Source organism: Drosophila arizonae, chromosome 2 (assembly GCF_054131065.1).
Source record: "Drosophila arizonae isolate 15081-1271.41 chromosome 2, UAZ_ARI_1.0, whole genome shotgun sequence".
Lineage (NCBI taxonomy): Eukaryota > Metazoa > Arthropoda > Insecta > Diptera > Drosophilidae > Drosophila > Drosophila arizonae.
This window is the reverse complement of record NC_142922.1, coordinates 19,807,247-19,828,630: the sequence shown is the minus strand read 5'-3', so window position 1 is coordinate 19,828,630 and position 21,384 is coordinate 19,807,247. Positions and strand designations below refer to the sequence as shown.

The following is a 21,384-nucleotide window of genomic DNA, read 5'->3' as shown; positions in this document are numbered from 1 at the left end:
GCTGCACTTAGTCATGGCAGCCGCATTAGAGTCTTCCAGTCAAAGGTGAGCTGCTGCAAAGAATGGCATTGTCTGGCAATAGCCTCTGTGCCCCCTCAGCCTCATGCGCGACGCCTCCTCCGAGCCGACTGGCAGCCGCCAGCTCCAAATTGCTGTTTATCAAGCGTAGCAAACATGCGTCACATTGACTTTGGCTGGCTCGGCTAGGATCAAGGTTCACAAATGATCATCAGTCAAATCAATTAGATAATTGAATGAATGATTTGTAAAATCCGATTATGTGCGCTCTTCCTCACACTCACACACACATACATATTTATATAAGTGAATGCTTGCGTGTGTGTGTGTGTGTTTATATTTGTTGTTGCCTTCAGTCTGAATCCCTTGTCTTGCCCTTTCTTGCTGAATATGCATTATGAATGCATCAACTTGCATAAGAGCCTAACAATTGCATATTATATTCAATTAGCAAAGAAAAGGTATTCTTTATTATAATTAAAACGCAGCTAAAATATAGGGAGACAAAGATGGAATTAGCCAAAGTTTACTTTAACTTAATCAGATTTTCTTGTCATAAATACTTAAGATAAAAGCCTTACTGATAAAGAAAGCTTTACTAATATGGGTAGTGAACACTGTCTTATTGCGTATCCGAGTACGTTGCTCTATATTTCTATTCCCCAAAAAAAGTTTATATTACTTTAACTTCATCTGATTTTCTTATCATAAATTCATAAGCTAAAAGTCTTACTGATAAATGAAGCTTTGCACACTCTTTTGCTCTATATTTCTATTCCCTAAAAAGTACAACCTATAGAAACAATTTATAGTCGATCGTTTTTCCTAGTTTAACAACTTTATAAATTCTTTAAGTCGTAGTCTGCTATCAATACTTTTTGTGTTTTTTCTCAGTAATATAAATCTTGCTTTTGCTCACTTTGATATTCACATTATTCAGCATATATTAAAACATGTTGAGTGCCTGCTGAAGAGGCCGCTTAGCAGCTACCAAGTTTATGCCAAAAGCCACAATTTTTCATTACATTTTTCCACGGCAGGTCATTAAATATGCTAAAAAGCGAAACTTTAGACAATTTCGGTCTTTCACTGCAATGCCGCGACTCGCAACGACATTTGGCCGAAATACGTGGCCAAAGCAAAAGAATCAGCAACAGCTACGGCAATCAACATAACGAATTGCCCAAATAATATAGCCGATTGGTGGCATGGATTGTGCATGTGCAAAGGATTGCCTCTTGTATTGAATATTATTGATAAAACTTATGGCACAAGGCAGACGGACGGACGGACAGACAGACAGAAGGCAGGCGCAGGCGATTCAATAATTTAGCACTCGTTCTCGATTTTCGGGGCAAGTGTAACAACAACAACAACCACAGCAACAACAACAACAATGACTATCGAAGCAGCGGGCTGGAGTATCTTATTAAAAGCTTGCTACAAGCCGCAACTGCCACAGAGCTGTAGACTATTCCGAGCAAGGGGCCAAACGACTAGTGGCTCCAACTGTTTTTGTTCTTGTTTGTCTGCAGGCCATGTTGCTGATGATTATGATGATCGCACTGCGCTGACGAGTCTATGTCGATCAGGACTGGGCCACGAGGCGACGTCAGCGCTGATGATGATGATGATGAAGTTGATTGGGGATTGTGAAATGCGATGATGTTGCTGCACTTGCGGTGCATACTAAAATAGCTAGCGCCAGGCAATGTCGCCAATGCGACAACAACATCAGCTACAACAACAGAATCAACAACCAGCCACATTGTTGTCATCATCATCAGTCGACTGCTGCTGCTGCTTCTAGTTGCCTAGCAAAGTCCCGTCTTGCGGATTCTTTGTTGACTTTGTTTTATTTATTCAATATACAGTTAGCTTAAGTTAAGCAAAGTAAAAGGGAGATATGCCAAACGAAAATAGAAATAAAATTAGAAAAACAGCAAACATCAAATAAATCGCAGGAATGTAGCATTTGAATGCAGCCCAACTGTGCAATACTCGCCAAAATTGGAGAAGTAAAAAGAAGTCACATATATTTATTTTATTTATTTATTTATTTTTATTTTTATTATTATTATTAATTTTTTTTTTTTTTTTTTTTTCTTAAAATAAACCTTTTTTCCATTCAAGTATTTACTAATGTTTAGTCTTGCAATAATATTCATAGAGTAAAGCATCGATACACACAAAAACCATATACTTTCTGCTGAATTTGACGAGTATTAAAATGCACATCCAAGCTCTTTCAGCTGGAATAGACAAATAATATATGCAAACCTCAAATTCACATTCACGTTTGAATTTGAATTCATATTCCCATTCGCATTGCTCGTTCTGTTGTTCTTGAAGCCAATATTGGGATTTGACTGAGATTTCCGATTGTGGCTTGGCTAGGAAATGTAAGACGTTAATACAAATATGGGCTGGACACACAGTACGTGTGGGTATCTCTAGAGGCAGCTGAGTGGGCGACTGGGCAGGAGAAAGTGATGCGCAAAAGAAGCAAAAGCAGACCACAAACTAAGGAGCTAGCCTTAGTTTGAAGTGATTAAAAACAGTTTTTAGTTAAGAAAAATTGCTAAAAGAAGCTATAAATAAATATTAATATAAGGGGATATTGTAAAATAAATTATCTATGTTTTTTAAGTACAACATAAGCCAGTTTTTATACCCTGAACCCATTGAAAATGGGAAATCAGGGTATAATGGTTTTGTGAAAAAGTATGTAACGGGCAGAAGGAGGCGTGGCAGACCCCACAAAGTATATATATTCTTGATCAGCGCGATGAGCTGAGTCGATATAGCCCTGTCCGTCTGTCCGTCCGTCCGTCCGTATGAGTGCGTCGATCTCAGAAGTTACAAGAGCTAGAGAGCTGAAATTTGGCATGCATACTCGTGTATACCATAGGCAGTACAAGTTTGCTTAATTTTTTCGATAACTCATCCGATAACTTTTTTATCGAGAATAATCGAAAAAATGATTTTGTTTTTTCAGCCTCATTAGAATACTATTAAACCTGGAGACTTCAAATTTGCGTTGTATATGAAGTTAATGGATACAAAGATTTTGTAATTTACAGATTTTGGATACCACGCCCCCTTCGCCCCCAATTTGTAAAAAACGCATTTCAAATACTAGGGACTTGTGCTTTGGAATGTACATACATTTGAACATTATAATTACGTTCTGAAAGTTTTATTAAGATTGTAGGTCTACAAAAGAAATTATTCAACAAATAAATTCTCATAATATTGCCCACACTGCAGCGCAGCCCAAGCGCAGCCGCTGCTTACTGCGCAGTTAGCAGAGCGCAGGCTTATGCGTGCGTGTGGATGCATGTGTATGTATGTGTGCATAAAAGAAGTGCAGAATGATTAGAATATCAGCTTAGAGGGTTCAGGGTATCTCCCAGTCGAGCAGTCTCGACTGGAGCCTTCTTACTTGTTTATGATATGAAAAGTTCTTATGGCTCAATAAGTTTATGATTATTATGATGGCATAAAAAGCTGCCTTAAATATTAGGCCAAAAGTGCAGGACCCATAAGAGCAACAACTGTTGGCCTAATAAACGGTTTGGTAGGGGCGAAACAATTATTGGCGCCGAAATGCATTTTTGTGGCATAAATTTTGATAATGCCATTAAAATGTAACAAATTTTCGGCAATTTGTTTTTTATGTTTTACTCCCTTTTTATTTGTTTTACTGGTGGTTGTTGTGCGCCAGCTGTTTGGCCGGAACCGCAAAAAAATGGGAAGAAAATGAGGAAGAAACTAAATAAATTAAGGCAACGTTAAGAATAATACCCCAATTAATCAATGAAACCCATAATTCTCTTTGCAGACTTCCTGGGCGACTTTAGCAGCGTGTCGTCGATGCGGCGGCGGCACCACCCGCGTGGCACGAAGCGCGGACGACCACGTGGCAGCACGAGGCGCGGCGGTGGCCATGGATCGCTGCAGCGCGTGCCAACGCCGAGCTCGCCGGCGGTTGGAGCGTTGATGGCAACGGGAAAGATCAGCTCGCCGCAGCCACAGCAGGAAGCGGGCAACGCCGGCGCAAGTGGCGAGGCTGCCAGTGGTGCGACCGTGCCCACTCACGAGGAAGGTAAGTGCAGCCAACGGCCAACGGTTTTTATTGATAAGCTTCCTGCTAGGCTACCCTGTTTACGTGGACTCGAGTGTCACTTGTCGCTAATCGTCGATATAATCACGTTTAGTGTTGCCTCTTCGCATACGCACATACACAACGGCATCTCTCTCTCTCTCACTCTCTCACTCTCTGCCTCTCTCATCCTCTCAACAATTGGGCACACTTGAGTGGCGCTTTGTGGTCGCTGTCGCCCCTCACTTCGCTTTGGTTTTTGGCTGCCCGCATTAATCGGCAAAGGGGGGAACAAACTTCACTTGTAGTACGTGACAATTTTGGCGCAACCCAAACCATTTCCATTATATCATCATCCGATTCATTGGCATTTGCTGCTCCCCCTTTGCTTGGATGCCAGCAGCTTGCTCGCCCCTTCACGCAGTCAGACCAAATATTTGTTCAAAGATTTGCATCTGGCTGCATTATCGCTGATGTACAAACAGAAACAGAAACAGCCCCCGGCGCAGTTGATACTATGGCTACTCAACGCGCCGAGCAGTTCCTAAGTGCTCATAATTGAAGCGCTGCTCTCAAGTAGTTGTGGGGTCTTTGAGTTTTGGATATAGCTGGCTTCCTGTTTTCTAAGTAAAAAATAGCGTTGGGTTATTTAAATGGTTTATGAATGCTCATACAGCTCCTAAATGATGAAATATCAAGGTAGCTTCTCTCTCACTCAATTTCCGCTTTATTTATTTATAATATTATATTATATTATTTCAATTTTCTGTTCTCACTCAATTAGCTAGTTTGTAGTGCTTCAGATTGGTTTCTAGGCACATTTGCAGCTGTCTGACAATTTCTGATTAATTCCTGCACATTTCAATCGATATTCATAGTCATTCACGGCAATTAGCAGCGGCTTTCAAATTATGCAAACAGCTGCTCAACTTTAATTCCACAAATTTATGCAACGAGCAAACATATTTGAATTGGGAATTTGTCGAATTTTTTGCAACTTCTTTTCGTATTTTCCGCTAAAAACACGTTGGCACATGTCCAATTTACACGACAAATGATAATTGCATAAATCGGCTTAAACGCTCAGACGCACAACCAAAATGCTGCTGCGTGTGTGTGTGTGTGTACTGCGCCAGACAACACGTGACATAAAATAACTGCCTTTCCATAAAGAAAAGCCAATTACAAAAACGGAAATGATTTGATCGGCCTTGAGATGCTCTGTAATGTGGGTAAAATTTGTGTATTAGATAGGGATTTTTAAATGTACAGAAAGTATAAAAGTATATCAGACAACAGAAATAGCTAATACTCTCATTTGGTAAACTTAGAAAACAATAAAACTTTTCTCTGCTTAATTATATTTAAACATTTTGTATTTGATAGAATCTCTCAAAGATTAAGTGCAGTATAGATTCTTCCAAGCTATAAAACTATATTGATATACAGCAGTACAAACCCGTTGAATCCATTATCGAGAGCATTTAATTACAGCGCTGCTTCAATATATCACTTAACCACAATGAACTGAGCTCGCTGCAGGACATTGTTGCCAGCCAGGGCTTGGTCCTGCGTGGGCAGTGAAAATGTGCGGCGCTTAAAAGTATGCAACATTGTAGGCAGCAACAGAAACGAGGATGTGGCAGGATGCAGCCAGAACGTGCAGGCGCAAGCCGCGGCCGCATTAGCGACAATGTTGCCGCTTGCCTCCGCCCGGATTTCATGGCCGGCGCCGGCTAATGGAAAGCGCAACCGTCAATCTCATTTACATAATAATTACGATTATTCAAATGCAATGCGTCGAGCTCGTGTTAAGTCGACACTCATAAAAATGTTTCTTTTTTCTCTTTTTTATTTGCAGGCGTTAATCCCACTTTAAGTGGCCTTCCAGGCGCAATAGGCACGCCAACTACCTCGTTGGTCAAGCGAGGACCAGGACGTCCTCGCTCCAAGACCGCAACGCCAGTGAGTCGTGGCACGCGGGGTGCACCGCGGGCACGCCGGCCCATGGGGCCTTTGTTGGTGCCACTGGGGCGCAGTCCGGATGCCACGCCCCCTGGCAGCAGTCCGGCCACAAGCCGTGCGCCCAGCCCAACGCCGCACGGCGAACGCAGCGCCGGAGCAGTCGATTAACTTGAACAATTCCAGTGCGGGAACAGCAGAAGGAAGCCAGAGCCTTGCAGTCACTGTTAATGGCATTTAGGTTTCTCGAAGCAGCTTGAAATTTGTTGAAAATGAATGACAACTCTAATAAAACTGATAAATATTGAGATAATAAAATAATATAATCAATTACTGAGTGATAATTACATCAATTTTATTGATGTGGGATATAATAGAAGGAATTTTTTCAGATTCGCAAGAGATTTTTTTTCTTAAACTAAAATCATACTCAAACTAAAATCAGGCTCAATCCGCTTCTGCATCATTGCACGCTATTTATGCGCTGACAAGGACATCTGACGTATCAAAGGAAAACCTCGCAGGACAGCTGGCGCTCAGCTTCTATAAAGCTGGCTTTGCGCTGAGTGAGTAGCAGTATATCCATTATATCCAAGAGCCTCGCGCCAATGGTGACTTTGTCTTTTCTGAAATAAATTGAATTAGAGACGCCGAACGCGCACATTCATCAACGCAGCAGAGTCAGAAACGAAGACGGAGACGGAGACGGGGACAGCGGCCTATGATAGATGATCTTAGTTTGCCTAAAAAAATGCAGCAGTAGGTACGCGCGCAGACAAATAGTAGGAGTAGACATTTTAATTTCCGAAAAATAGCTGCTACGAAAATAGAACGAAAGATAGAGAGAGAGAGAGGGAGGCGACTGCCAGCTGAGGGCCTGTGCAGGCGGTTCCTTGAGGGTTCGTCTTCGGCGTCTCCGGCTTTGGGCTTAAGTGCTCAGGCGAAGATGATGAGAGTCCCACGACATTGTTGCCTAGAGCTGGGGTTAGCTGAATTAGAGCATACTGTGTTTTTTAGAAGAGAAAAGTAAGTAAAGGGATGAGAAATACAAGGATGCTGCATGCCAGCGCACACACCTTCACGATTTGCCGTTGCCTTAGAGCCGACTGTCTTGTCTGTTTTCCATTGTGTGTGTGTGTGTGTAGGCAGCGGAAAGGATTTGATCCTGCAAACAATTAAGAAGGAGTATGCACACACTTGGATCTCGGCTTGAGCCCCGCTTGCTTTGTAGCTGCAAAGGAAAAGGAAAATTTAATCCTTTTGCTTATTTTTTCAAGGTGTGGCCACGCAATGTGCGCGCACGGGGCGCAGCCCACGTTATTGTCCTGATTTATAGAGCGAGCATCTTGGCCTCAAATTAAGGTAGCAGCTTCCAGTTAAAGGCAAACAAAACAGAAAAAGGATTAAAGTCCGCATTTTGTGGCTTATTAGTTTCGCTGGATTAAATCCCAAGAATGGGTGCGGCTGCCAGCACGGAAGCAGCTGCCCTTATAAGAAGAGCTAGCTGCACGGATGGAATAACGGCTAAATATCGAGCAGGCGACTGGCTAAAATATTTACTCCTACTCTGTAAACTGGGCTCTCCAAGGTGAGAGTGTTCCATTTCCATCTGCTAGTCGAGTAAATTAGATAATGCACATTTCACTGCTTTGCTAACTGCCCGGACATAAAACGAAAACAAGCCCACAGCAGCAGCGGCATCGACCGTCGCCAAGGAGCCGAACCTGTTGACGGCCTTTAAAAAATTTCCTTTTTCCTGGCTGGAGCAGAGCAACTGTTGCGATTGAAATGCTGTTTGTGGTTTTTTAATTGAAGAAATAATAATGCACAAGTGTGCGTTCGTCTCGCACTGTGTGTTGTCTCGGCTGCACTTGCAGCTAAATCTCAGCTTTTGATGCTGTGCGTATGTCGGAATGGGGATGGCTGCTAATTAATAAACGCACTGCCGGCAGGGAGGAAACTGGTAAACAACAACTGGCGACCAGGCCGAGGCCGTGGATGCCCGTTGCCCAATGCCCAATGCCCGACGCTCGACGCCCGACGCCCGACGCCGTCGCAGATGCCACTTGGCATAAATGCACACTTTTAAAATTGTTGAGATTCTCCAACTGTAGCTAAAACGTGCTGCTTTATGACAGTCGGACTCTCAGTGTCTGCCTGCCGTCTTTGGCGTAGTCGCCAACTGGACGGCAGAAAAAGTTGCACCAGCCGCTTGCAGTCGGCATCAGAATATTAAGAATTGTCATATTGAAAAGACCAAGATGCCAGCAGTCAATGTCAAGAGCCACATCTGTTCACAGCAAAAGCAGCAGATAAAAGAGAGCGTAAGCCTCAACTACTTACCCGAAGACACTTGAGCATTTACTCTTATATAAGATATATATAAAAAAAATAATAATATGGTATATTAACAATAAAAAATATAATACATTTTTTGTATGCTTGTTTATCTGCAAATAAATATTTGAAATATGCCAGCTATAAAAAAATCAACTCAAAGAAATTGTTGTTTAGTATTATGATTTCCTTTGCATAAATATAATTTGATATTTTTTATATGACCCATTGATAGTTAATGGACCCGGAGAGAGTGTAAAGCACAGTGCACACAAATGTTGCATAACAAGTTGTCAGGTCTTGTTGCTTGTGAGTTATTGTCTGTCACAGGAGCGTGTCCTGATTATTTTATTAAGCGGAATGCCTTAACTTATTAATATTTTTACCGTTTGGCATTTATTTTTACGTCTTGTCCGAATTTTCATAATTTTTGGCTGTTACAGTTTCGGGTATACAAACGAATTATGAGAATCATGCGCTGTAACTAATGGCCAAGCTTGATTTCTGTCTTCTGAGAGTTTTAGGGCCTTCTGTTGTTCTCATAATTTGATTACAGGTTTTATAATATCATATACCCCATCTCTCAGGGGTTGTCGGTGCCTGATTGCTGCGCTAATTTAATGTCATGCACACTTAATGGCTGCGCTTCTTGAGCTCAACGCGCGGCGGGTGTTGATTACAACAAACCAACACAACAAAAATGAAGGAAATTATATTTGTGTTGTCTGCGAGAAAAAGCAAATTTGATTTTATTACAGCGCACATTTGTTGTTGTACAATTATTTTGCCAGCCGATGCGTGAATGAGTCAAATGCGTCGTTGCGTGGCCCAGACTTTGGCGTTTTGTTTGCTCTCGTCAAATACAAATGACTTAGGCAACGAACTTGCCAAGGGAAATGCTTTAACAGTTTTACAAGTTTATTAATTTATGCCCGATAGTAAAACTTTGCCTAGTATATCAAAAATGCTATAAAATCTAATTAGAAGCAGAAGTGACCTTAATGTGCTACGCAGTTAGTAAATTTTAGGGCATTCACTAAAATCGCTCATTATTAGTTTTTTGGATGATTGTCAAATTACAGAGTTGCCCTATTTGATGTGACTGTGAAACGTGTTCTTATAAAAATGAATGAAAAACATAATTGCGATTATTCCCATAGCTGATCGCCGTAGTAACTTGTTAACTTAATTGACTTCACTTTTTGTTAAAACTAATTCAATAATGAAAACATATCAATAAACACACGCCGCTGCCGCTGCCGCGTAGCCTGGCATCGCATCGCGTCGCGTCGGTGACGGCAACTGACGGCTTTCAAAAATACTCGACTCGACTCGTACGAACGGCTCGAAAAGATGGCTCGGCCAGGCAATTGTGCAAAAAGCGCAGCATGTAGCTGACAGGAGCAGGAACAAAAAGCCATAGGAAAAATAATTAAAAAATTTAATTGATGCATTAAAGCAGGCAACAAGTTTTGCTTGTTGTTGCCTGTTGCCTGTTGCCTGCTGCCTGCTGCCTGCTGCCCGACTGCAACTTTGTGGCTTTTGCTTTTTGCTTTTGTGGCCGGCTTACCCAGCCTCTTGGCGCCCGTACAAATTACAAGAGGACAGGCTAGAAAAAAGCTGAAAACCCAACTGACTTGACTCAAGCTTCAGTCAGCACACAGAGCCACACTATTTTTAACTGGCTGACAGGACCCGGCACTCGAGGTATCGTTAACCAAGTTAAAGAGCTCATTACGGGGCCGCCAGCGCAGTAACTTGGCCTTTACATACAGTGCGAGTCGTTTAATATATTTACATTAAAATTGTTTGCATTGGCTGTGATGTTGTTCGAGGAATGTAATTTTGATTTTGATGCTGGATGGCGGCGGTTTTTCGTTTTTCAAAGTCTGCACGGCTGGCATTCGTATAAGGTAAAAACGAGTGACTTAGGCAACAAACTTGAAGATGTAAAACATAATGCTAATACTTAAATTTATGAATCCATCAGACGTTTTCGTATGCATCGTCTTCATAATCATTCAATTTTATGAAAATATATTTCTTTTAACTTTGAGTTTTGTCTTCTGTTAATTAAAGAGCTTGTCTTAAACTGAGCAATGCTAAATATTCAAAACAGTAATCAAAAGATCCCCATTTTACCGCCTTCTTTCTAAAAAGTGTAATAAAATATTAGCTTTTTAATTTGCTGTCACTTGAGTGCAGACGTTTTTCATTTCTTTTCAGTTTTGCATACATTGTTACGTAAATGCAGCAGGGTATATATAATGTGCGAGTTCGCCAAAAAGTAAACAATTACTCAATTTAAGCGCGCCCCAGTGAAACGCTCTTTATCATTAACATATCGCATCCTGCGGATCTGGGACCAATGCGAGCAATGCGAACAGCATTTTAACTGCAGCCGCATGCAACTTGACAAATATGCTTTCAGGTCTAATTATACACCAAAGAGCGAACCGCATGCGCATGCTCACTGGAGCAGGCAGGCAGCCTGGCAGTCGAGTAGTCGAGTAGAGTAGTCAGGACAAGATGATCAGCAGCAACAACAATGCTGGAGACGCTGACCGAGGCGAAGTGACCCCAATTCCGATTCCAATATGCGGCCAACCCTTTCGGACACGTACGCAAACGACGCTATATAATTACGCGGAATGAAAATGTGAATGTCAACTGAACATCAATAAAAAGGTAGCAAATTAAATTTTATTAAAATTTTTTATAACCTTTTGTATTCTTCTTCTTTTTTTTTTTTTTTTTTTTTTTGGACTTTTGCGTGTGAACAAAGTTACTCGTTCCATGGGCTTTTGCAAAAATATCAGTCCGTCTCCGTGCTGCTCTACGAACTATGCAAATGAACAAAAGTGAAAAGAAATGTTTTGAGGTCTGTGAAATTAAGAAACATTTCAATTAAGCTCGCTGGTTTGGGGGCCCGCGCCTGACTATCAGCGCTGCTCATCTAGCTGGCCCATAAAAGCTGCGCTTACAAAAAACTTTAGATTAGCATAAAACAACAAATGTGTTGCGACCAGAGAAATGACAACAAATTATCACAGCTACGACGACTGTGGTTACAACTACAACTACAACTACAACTACGACAGAGCTGTCACAATGTTTATGATCATTCAGCTGCTTTACACAACACTATTATTCACCTTTACAGCATAGACCTCCCAATTAGTCTGATTTATAGTAATCGCAATCGCCGAGCTTGTGTATGGTGAGTGCATCGCTAAGCTTAGCTAAGGGAAATCAATTTTATTTTTAAATTCTTTCATTCGATCCATTCAAGAGAGCCCCAGTCCAGCGCCAAACTGAGCAGGTTTTTATTTTTTGTATTATTAATTACAGCTGAAAACATTTATGTTAAGCACGTACAAAAGAACTGTCAAAGTCATCCAAGCTGCGCCGTCAACTTGGCGCCACTGGGGCCACATGCAATGCGATTTTTTCTCTTTCTTTTCATTTTTCATTTTTCAGTTTTCCTGCGAAAATAATTAAAATCATAAATAATCTTACCGACAAGCTGGCCGTACGAAATTTGAGCATTCAATTTAGACGTTGAACTGCAGCCAGCCTCAAGAGTTGAGCTGAAAAAGCTCGCGTGTCCCGATAGGGCCAACTAGCTTATGGTCTAATTATGTAGGCAATAATAAATTTATTAACATTTTCGGGCATGAAATCGTCGTATATTTTCACATTTAGTCACTCAGATGCTGCACATTGGGACGAAACATATGTGGAGCACAAAATTTACTTCCGATTGGTTGAGTTGAAAATGTAAACTCGATATTAATAGTTACTTAAGATTAATGACATTTGAGAGAACGCTAATTAGCCAGGCAACAGATGTTACTGTATCGATGTATCGATGTAAAGATCAAAGTTGCTTGAGAACTGGTTTATTTATTAAAGATCTTCTTAAAACCAAATCCAACTTTACTCAAGCTTTAATTTGGATTTTATATTGATTTGATATTATATGAATTAAAAGTTCTATTCAAGCGAAATCAACATCAGATTTGCAATAAAATTAAAAAAAAAAAAAAAAAAAAACATTTTTATTTTATTTTATTTATTTATAATTTTTATTATTGTTTTATTTTTTTTTTTTTAATTTTCTGTCATTAATCGAAAGGGTTTCTATTTCGAACTTACACCAAAATAAAATCTTCCATAATCGTACAACTGTTATCTAACTTCAGACACTGTGCCTAGTATGCGCTGATTCAAGTGCCACCAGCGCACAACTTTCGGCAGTCACTGTGTTGGCTTTAATCCGCGAAATTGCTGTAGAGCATGCCATCGACATGATTAATAATTTATATGATAAAATATGTATGAACAATTTGGTATTTCAAATGATTTTGTATGCCACTCCAGCTGAGCGCTTCACGAATTTCGATCTAGAAAAAGTCGCAGAGCTGCGTCAGTTTGTCGCTTCAGTCTTTTGCTGTGGCCGCTGCGGTTACCTTTCCCCGTTGTGGTTGGACAGTAAAACTGTAAATTTGCTGGCGGTAAAAATCTGTATAAATTAAGCATTAAGTGCACAACAACATGGATCACGGTCCATGTATACATGGCAATTTCCATGCTAATTATATACACTTATGCGCCCAATATATATTGACGACACTACAAAGGGCCATTGCGCCCAATATCGGGACAGATTCGTGTCGGTGACGATGGCCACACTTTGGGCGACAACGTTGCAAACTGTTTTCGCACCTCCCGGCCAGATAGCGACGGCCCTGAAAACCAACTTTCCTAAAGTGTGAACATCAGCCTCACAACGAACCGATCGAGCCCAGGTCCAGGCGGTAGCTGGACACGCACAAAAGAAAGTGCCAGCGCCGCAGCTGCCCCGAGGACATGTAAAACTGTGTGAGGAGTGTCGAGGCCTGGGCGCCGCTAGCTGACGTTGGCCAAGTGGTAGCGTGGCAATGACAATGCCAAGGCAGCCACGCAACTGGCCAACCGCATGGACACCTCAATATCAAGTGTTGACGCCGATGGTGACGACACTTTCTTTTCCACCTTCGATGGACGGACGAACAGCAACGGGCCACAGGCAATTTAAGAATTCTCAAGGCGAAAGTGCATGTGAAGTGCGTGCGCCATCATTGTCCCGGCACATTGGGGCGTGTGCACGCCTGTGGGCGTGGCAATGTTGCAGCGCAAATTATGAGGTGTTATGTCAATGCGGTCGACGTTGCCACGACCACAAAACACGTCCAATGCAACCAGCCACATCCACATTCACATCCACATTCACATCCATATCCATGGCGTTAAAGTGCCTGAAAATGTGTGCTAAAAGTCGCACGACCAAAGCTTGTGAAAGGCATTGACTGCTCATAAGATCGCGTTGCTATATAATTGAAAACGCCCCATGAAAGGGAAATGCGTGCGACTGCAATTGGAAGCTACCGAAAGGGCTGACCATGGAAAATGCTTACACAGTTATTAATTTAGTTCTTTTCACAGGCCTCCAATCCAATCGAATCGAATCGCAGCAGTTGCAATACATTCATTCATATGCAGTGCAGTTATTAATTCCCAAAATTAGTGTGAGAAACAGATATGAGTGGCATTGCAATATACGCAGTATAAGTCCTATATGCAATATACTTTTTCGGGGAGTTGAGACTTTCGATTTTAGCCGAGAGATGATATTTCATAAATGGATTCGTCCTTCTTCATAGATTTTGGTATATTTCGTTATAGAACCAATAAATCATTCATACAGTAGAAGATATACATATATGCTTATATATTATATTATTTAAGTGATTCTTGCGAAACTTCTTTACCCTTAGAGGACTTACTTACTTCAAGGGAACTGTGGCTTTTTAAATAATTATACAAATTTACATGCATTTTTCAACTCGTCTCAGCAAGATTATGCAATAAAATTCAGATTAAGAATATACTCAAATTAAATATTTATAATCCCTACAGTACGTCTAGCCTGTATGGCGTGCTCAACTTTTAACAAATCTTGAGCCGATCTAAATTTATATACAAATTCATATAGAAACATATATCTATATATACACATCTATATATAACTTCATACACAAGTGAATATTTGATAAATTACTATATGCAGGAATAAAATTGCTAACTATTATTTATGCTTCATTCAAGCTTTTAGCTGATGGAACTCATCTGGTTGAGGAGAGCACTTGTCCAGGTTCTTAAAATAATGATTTTAGAGCCTCGTGTTGTTGTTGTTGTGGCATTTGTTGTCAACATTGCTGCTGCTGCTGCTGCCGCTGCTGTTGTTGTTGTTGTTGTTGTTGTAATTGTCATGGATGTTGTTATTGACTTTGGTTGTTGTCGCCGTCGTTGTTGTGGACTTTGTCGCCGAGACGCTGTCATCGCAATCGCCGGCTTCGACGTTGGACGTTGGACATTCGACTTGTGGTGCGGCAAACGTGCAGCATTTTATGAAATTGCTTGTTGTTATTATTATGGTTATTATTAGTAACATTTGTGGCTGCTGCTGCAGTTGCTACTGTTGCTACAGTTGTTACTCTTGTTGTTGTTGTTGCTTTTTTGCTGTATGTCATTTGAAGTTTGGCGCAGGCGCTGCGTTTAACGAGTTGCTCTCACGGCGTTCCCTACGAAAATATAAACATAACAATCATTACAAGCAACAAACAGCCAGAGCAGCAGCGAACTAAAAATGAAAGCCGGACCAAAGCGCATTATTGATATTTATGAGAATTATGTTCACTTCCTGCTCCCCGGCTACACGGTGGCATCTTAAATGGCGCTAAATGCGTGCATTTAATATAATAAATCTGTTTTTTTATTATGGTCGTTTGTTATTATTATTTTTTTAGTTTTTTTTTTTTTTTTTTTTTTTTTTTTTTTTTTTTTTTTTAAGTCAAATCTTGAGCGGTCAAGCACGTACGCGTTCAGATTGAGTGGCGTGAAGTGAAAGGGTCGACAGCCTGTAAAAGTGCTAGACGAATCGTTAAGTGTCTAAATTATGGGAAATTTCTCTTGAAAATTGGTTGAGCATTGCAGGTGTCTCTAACTTAGATCAGCTCGCTAAGCATAATAGTTTTGGTTTGAATTTAGAAGGCGTCTTTCAATGAATTTCTACTCACAAGTTCGTTTCCTGAGTCTTTTGTTTAGCTGCGCAACTTCTCGCACATTCATGCACAAACATTTTACAAGGAAGTCCCAAACACATTCCGTTACTCGCATAGCTCATGCATCATCAGACCCCGAAGACATAAGTTTTACGAATGAAGGAGTTTTGGGAAATATATGTTGCCATTGTTGCGACATTTCACGCTACTGAACCACTCTGTGCACTCTGTGGACTGGGCCATAGATGCTCAAACATAAGGCGAACGAAACGCACATTGTTGTCATGCCGGCTATTGTTGCGTTTGTCTCCTTGACTGTTTGTTTTGCCTTTTGCCAAGGCGTTGTCCTGTTGACAATTGGTCATAAGTTAGGCAGCCAACCCAATGGTCACACCAAAACATGAAGCGCATTGTCTCGTCCCACCTCCCCTCGCCTATAAGCAGCATAGAGAATCGCTCAAGAAGTTCAATAAGAGAAGGAGCCCGCTCTGCAATCCAAGTGGAGTCGAGGCAGCGGCGATAATGCGAGAGCAACGCCCAACAGACTCCAGGCATTGATTAATTGTCGACTCATTATATACAGTGATAGGCATTGCGATTTACTGAGATGATTAAACAAAAGAATATGGAACAACAAAATGAAAAATGTAGCAAATTCATTGTTTTACAAAATTTCGAATTTATAAATGAAAACTGCAACACTTTGCCTGCATTTTTCAATTAAATATAATAAAATTATAAGAAAATTTTGCAAAAAATATATATAAATTGATTTAAAATTTATAAATATTTGTGAGTTCAACAATATATAACACATAATAAAAACTTCTTACGACTCTTTCCATTTCTCGCTACTTTCTTAGCATTTGCTTGACACACAATAAATAATTCTGCAGCTCCCTTCGGCACCCACATCTGCTCCCGTGTATACATATATTGTCAGCACAAAAGTCAAGAGAACAAAGCCAGCCAGCATACATATAATAACACACACAGCCACACACATTCGCACACATACGCTGGCATTGGCAAACATCCAACGGCAAACAGTGGCAATATTTGGTCGTTGTTTACAGGCTGAGCCCTCGGCGCGAACCGAACGCCATGGGTTGGTTTCTTGAGAAATTGGCGCATGCTGTGAATTGTGCAGACATATCTATCCAAGTATTTTCCCCATAGTCATAGTCATGGACAATATTGCGTTGCTTTTGTTAGGCAGCGGCTGCTGCTGCTGCTGCTGCTGCGACTGCGACTGCGATTGGTTTTTGGGATTTGGATATGAATTTGGCTTTGCATGCTTTATTTTTCATTTACGCCAGCCATGGGGCTATCAACAACCACGATGAGGCATTGTGCGAGCCAGCCTCTCGCTAGCCAGCAGTGGCTTGGCCCGGCTACCAGCCATGGGTTGGCTATAAAGTGTCAACGGCAGCAGCTACCGTTCTACGTACGACTTTTTGCATTTCTTCATATTTCTGTGGAGAAACAACAATTTTTCTCTGAAATTTATCTGATCCTGTTGAGTCATGCAATGTGTAAGCCAGCATTTGAATTATGGAGATGATAATGCGTTTGTTTATGTGTGACATGAGTGCCATTCCGTGCCAGAGCCATGTGGCTCCTCTGTGGCTCCATGGATGCACCACTCTCTTGCTCTTGCTGCCGCAGACGCAGAAATTTGCATTTGCATTTGAAGCCGTGGCAAACGCAGCAACGCAAGCAACCAACCAAGCAAAGAGTCCAAGCAATTGCCGTCCGCTCAATTAAATGCCTTGTACTGGGACAGCAATCATCAGCACTTGCCAAAAATATCCAACTTGGCCGTCGGACACGCGCACTCCGTCCGCTTAATTGAGTTGATTAGCCCGCTCGGCCGCCGCCTGCGCGCCAAGCAGCCTTCTCGGGCATGTTGCAAGAAATATGAAGAAATTGCCGCTGACATGCGCTTGAGAAAATAAAAATGTATGAATTCACAAACGTGCCACTCCACGTATTTATATAAAGCAAAAATAACGGTAACATCCAAATTTTTGCTTACATCTTGGCGGCAATCAGCGGCTGTTCCTGCTGTCCCGATCTGGTGCAGGGCCTGCTTTCCGCCTGCTTTCGGCATGTCATGCTTGGCCAACTCCGCCTCCTTCTCGTCCGCCTCCTCCTCCTCCTCCTGCTCCTCCTCCTCTCAAATTAACGACACTCCGCAGAGTCTCGTGTGTGACTCGCCGTGCTACGAAATGAAATGCAATTTTGAAATAATTAAATATGAAGGCCAACATTTTTTGGGGCTGCCGTATTCTCCAACCAGGCGAATTGCAGCGCAATTTCATTCGCAATTAGCCGCAACACAAAAATTTAATTATGTAAATTTGTTAATGGCTGTAAATGTACGCTAAGTGCGTTTCCTACGACCCGAAAAACGTAAACGCAATCGAGGCAAATGGCTATAGAGAAAATACAAGCGTGGAAATTGCACATACATTTCAATAATGTTTTATGTCTAGAATTATAATTTTTATTTTATTTTTTTTTCCTAAAGAGAAAATTTATAGGCTATTGATTTGTTTTGCATTTAAAAAAAATAATTAATTAAAAAAAACAATATTATTAAAATTAAATTTATATAATAATAAAATAAAATAATAAATAAATAATATAAAATACCTACATTTGTTTGCAATTGTATTAAGCAAACATAAATAATAAAATAATAAAAAATAATAATTACATTCCAATAAATGTATTTGCAAATAATAAGCATAGTTCATAATTAAAATTAAAAAAAAATAAAAATTAAAATTTAAAAAAAATAACTTTCGTAATTAAAATAATTCCGATATTAAGAACAAAATCTTTTGGAATCTCGCCCATTGTTCTTTAAGTAACTGTAATTAGAGCCTGACTCAGTTCACTTGAGCAGCTGCGCGCCGTTACAGCGAAAGCAACTGTAAATTTGCCAAATGAGGAATTCTTGGGTCCAAAGAAAAGTCGGCTTCAAGTCCGATCTCGCTGCTAATGACAAGCTACAAATTAATGGGTTCAACATCTCAAAAGTATGTGGCAAATAAAAAATAGTCAAGACACTTGCCACTTGAACCCGTGCACTCATAAAAACACACACACATACTCAGCTTAACATACACACACACACACATTGTGTGTTAGTTAACTGTCGTGTCTATGGCAGCAGCTGCACGAGGCCAAAAAACTCTCACTAGGCACTTAAAAATTAACGCTTTTGACAGCCAAACGGACTTTCAAATGTCCAAAGAGCAACGCAGCCAAGCGGCCAACTAGCCACAAGTTGTGGCAAGCTGAATGCGCAGGCGCAACAATGTGTCAATGTGCCGAGCGAGCGGCAGCTTTAACAAGATTGGCAGCGACGTCGACGGCGTCGTCGTTGCTCATGTCGGCGGCAGATGAGACACCGACAACGAGCTGGTCGTGGCCAATCTTCAGATTTTCTCATAAGGTGCAAAATCTCTGGATATCATCATAAAAGACGAAACAACCGAAAACATGCACAGAAATGAACCCGCGAGCCGGCAGAAGAAACAAAGTCGTAAAAGCCGCAGCCGCCAGAGCAGACAGAAACGCCTCTTTTAAGTTCTGGCCCCAGCTAAAGAGCAGAGCAGTGCGAGAGAGAAAGAGAGAGAGAGAGACAGAGAGGGGCAGCTAAAGATACTTCCTAATTAGCTGGCCGACTGCTTTGCAATTGAGGGCGACTGAGCTTCAATATTTTTAGTATATATTTTATTATTATGCTGTATTGTTGTTATTCTTCTTCTTGTGCTTTTTTCATGGCAAATGCACACAGCCTCACAGCCCTCTCTCTCTCTCTCTCACTCTCTCTCTCTCTCTCTCTCTCTCTCTCTCTCTCTCTCGCTGAACGTGAATCCTCTTGAACAATGGAGCAGTTAAAATCTGTGGCTAATAAATAAATTAAGTCTTTAACGATGACAACGCGGGCGCAAAGCCAGAAGCGGCTCCGCAGGGCGCTTGAACATCTCAATTATGTTGTTGAAGCTCATTGTTTTTGGATTTTTTCTTAATTTTCTGATGGTTATGTGGCTATTTTGTTGTTACTGTTGTTGTTGTTGTTGTTGCTTACGCTTATCTCATCGCCGATCGGCCACAGCTGCCCAAATTGCGGAAATTCGCCGGCCGTGCGGCAATACAATTTAAATGGGCTCATAAATGTGCTCAAATGCCCCCAACTCCCCGAATGCCCCCGAATGGCCTGAGGTTTACTCATCTGACATTTTGCGTCCCATCTATGCGAATTATTTCGCCTCCAATTAAATATGTAATCATATTTTTGTTTATGCTCCTAATTAGCTAATTTGCAAACAATTAAAATCAGAGTTCGCATTGCCTCGATGCGTCCATTTGCCCACAGCCAGTGCCACTGGCCACAAAGTTGCCAACTCATTTGATTGCCGATAGATGCGAGCGCGTAAAGCCAACTCATGGCGGAACAAATGCGTACAAAAGGTGAAATTGTCTGGAAAGTGAAATGTTTGCATAACAAACGTCCAAATCTGAATGAAAGCTCCAGACTCTACATGCTGTAAGCGTTGCAGTGCAAAGCAACTGCCCGACTCACGAGAGATAATATTATAATAAGAGATTACCACTTGGCGTGATCAGAGTCTTACCCTTTAATGCACGCAGTAAATGAATTCTATTAGATAAATTTTCTCTTGCTCCATATAGAAGGAGAAAGAGAATTGGCTGAATTAAACAGATTCATACAGAACACAAATATACAACTAAGTCAGATCTTTCAATGTGACATTAAAATAGGTGATAAAAATATTATAGATAGTTTCTAAATTATGATTTTAGTATTTGCTTCATATTTCATTCGCCTAACTTTCCATTTCAATCATAATCTATTTTGACAAACATTCAGTTGTTGCCAAAAAAAAAAAAAAAAACGAGAGAAGAGAAATTCAGTTCCCACGTTTGGCAAACGGGAATACAGTTTTATAACCGTAACCAGACACATAGCTCTGGCCCTGAGAATATTTCGTGATGTCCACCTGCAAAAACCTAAACTAAAATTGAAGAGGAAAGAAGATCTGTTGTTGCAATCCCGTACGCCCGCTGTATATGTATCTGCTAGTCCCAGCTGCGTGCCTCACAGAGCCTCACAGAGCAGCTACGCACGGAATCGTTTTTTCTTTCTTTCAGTGTTTTATTTTGTTGTTGTTTTCTTACATTTTGTTCAGCAGGTAATTTCGTATATATAAAGCGTTTCCAAACAATCGAGTTTTGTAAATGACAATTTTTCTGTGTGAACTGCCTGTGAGCAGAAATAGAACAAAGCCATGGCCAGGCAATGCACCTGAGCTAGTGAAAGATCACGTCTATTGTGCGGCTGGGAGAAAATAATGCTTTATATAATTATAAAAAAAAAGTCCGCTCTAACAGCATGCTATGCCAATGACAGGGGCTTAAGAAAGCAGCTGCCAAAAAAAAAAAAACCCACACACACAAAACAGAAAATGAAAAAACTAAAACAAGTTCGTTGCTTGAGTCTTTTGTTTTGCAACGGGGCGCTCGTCAAGTTTATTTTTTTATTGCTTATTTGGGCTAACGCAGCCTGGTAGCCTGCCTCAGCCTCATCTCCGTTCGATTTAAGGCTACACTACTGACAAATGAGCAGCATATCCTGTTGATCCTGTTGTAAGGAAATAATTATACGGCTCCCGAACGTGTGAACGCTGCAGCTTTAATTGCACAAATAATTAAAAGCTCATAAATTAGCGAATTGCAGCAAAAACGAAACGTGCAAATTTAATTATGGACCAACTCAATTAATTCATTAAAGCAACGGCAACGGCAACAACAACAACA

The 21,384-nt window shown here is 40.9% G+C and overlaps 1 protein-coding gene across 2 annotated transcripts in view; it reads left to right on the top strand.

The window, feature by feature from the left end:
- The window catches only part of Ino80 (chromatin-remodeling ATPase INO80), a 39,558-nt gene extending 33,147 nt beyond the window's left edge, over nucleotides 1-6,411 (top strand). For both annotated transcript variants that reach the window (XM_089462772.1, XM_089462771.1), the window contains 2 exons: nucleotides 3,863-4,126; nucleotides 5,985-6,411. In XM_089462772.1, the coding sequence (XP_089318898.1) occupies nucleotides 3,863-4,126; nucleotides 5,985-6,256 (536 nt within the window). In that variant the 3' untranslated portion in view covers nucleotides 6,257-6,411. The remainder of the gene's footprint in view (nucleotides 1-3,862; nucleotides 4,127-5,984) is intronic.
- Nucleotides 6,412-21,384: the final 14,973 nt, after the last annotated feature.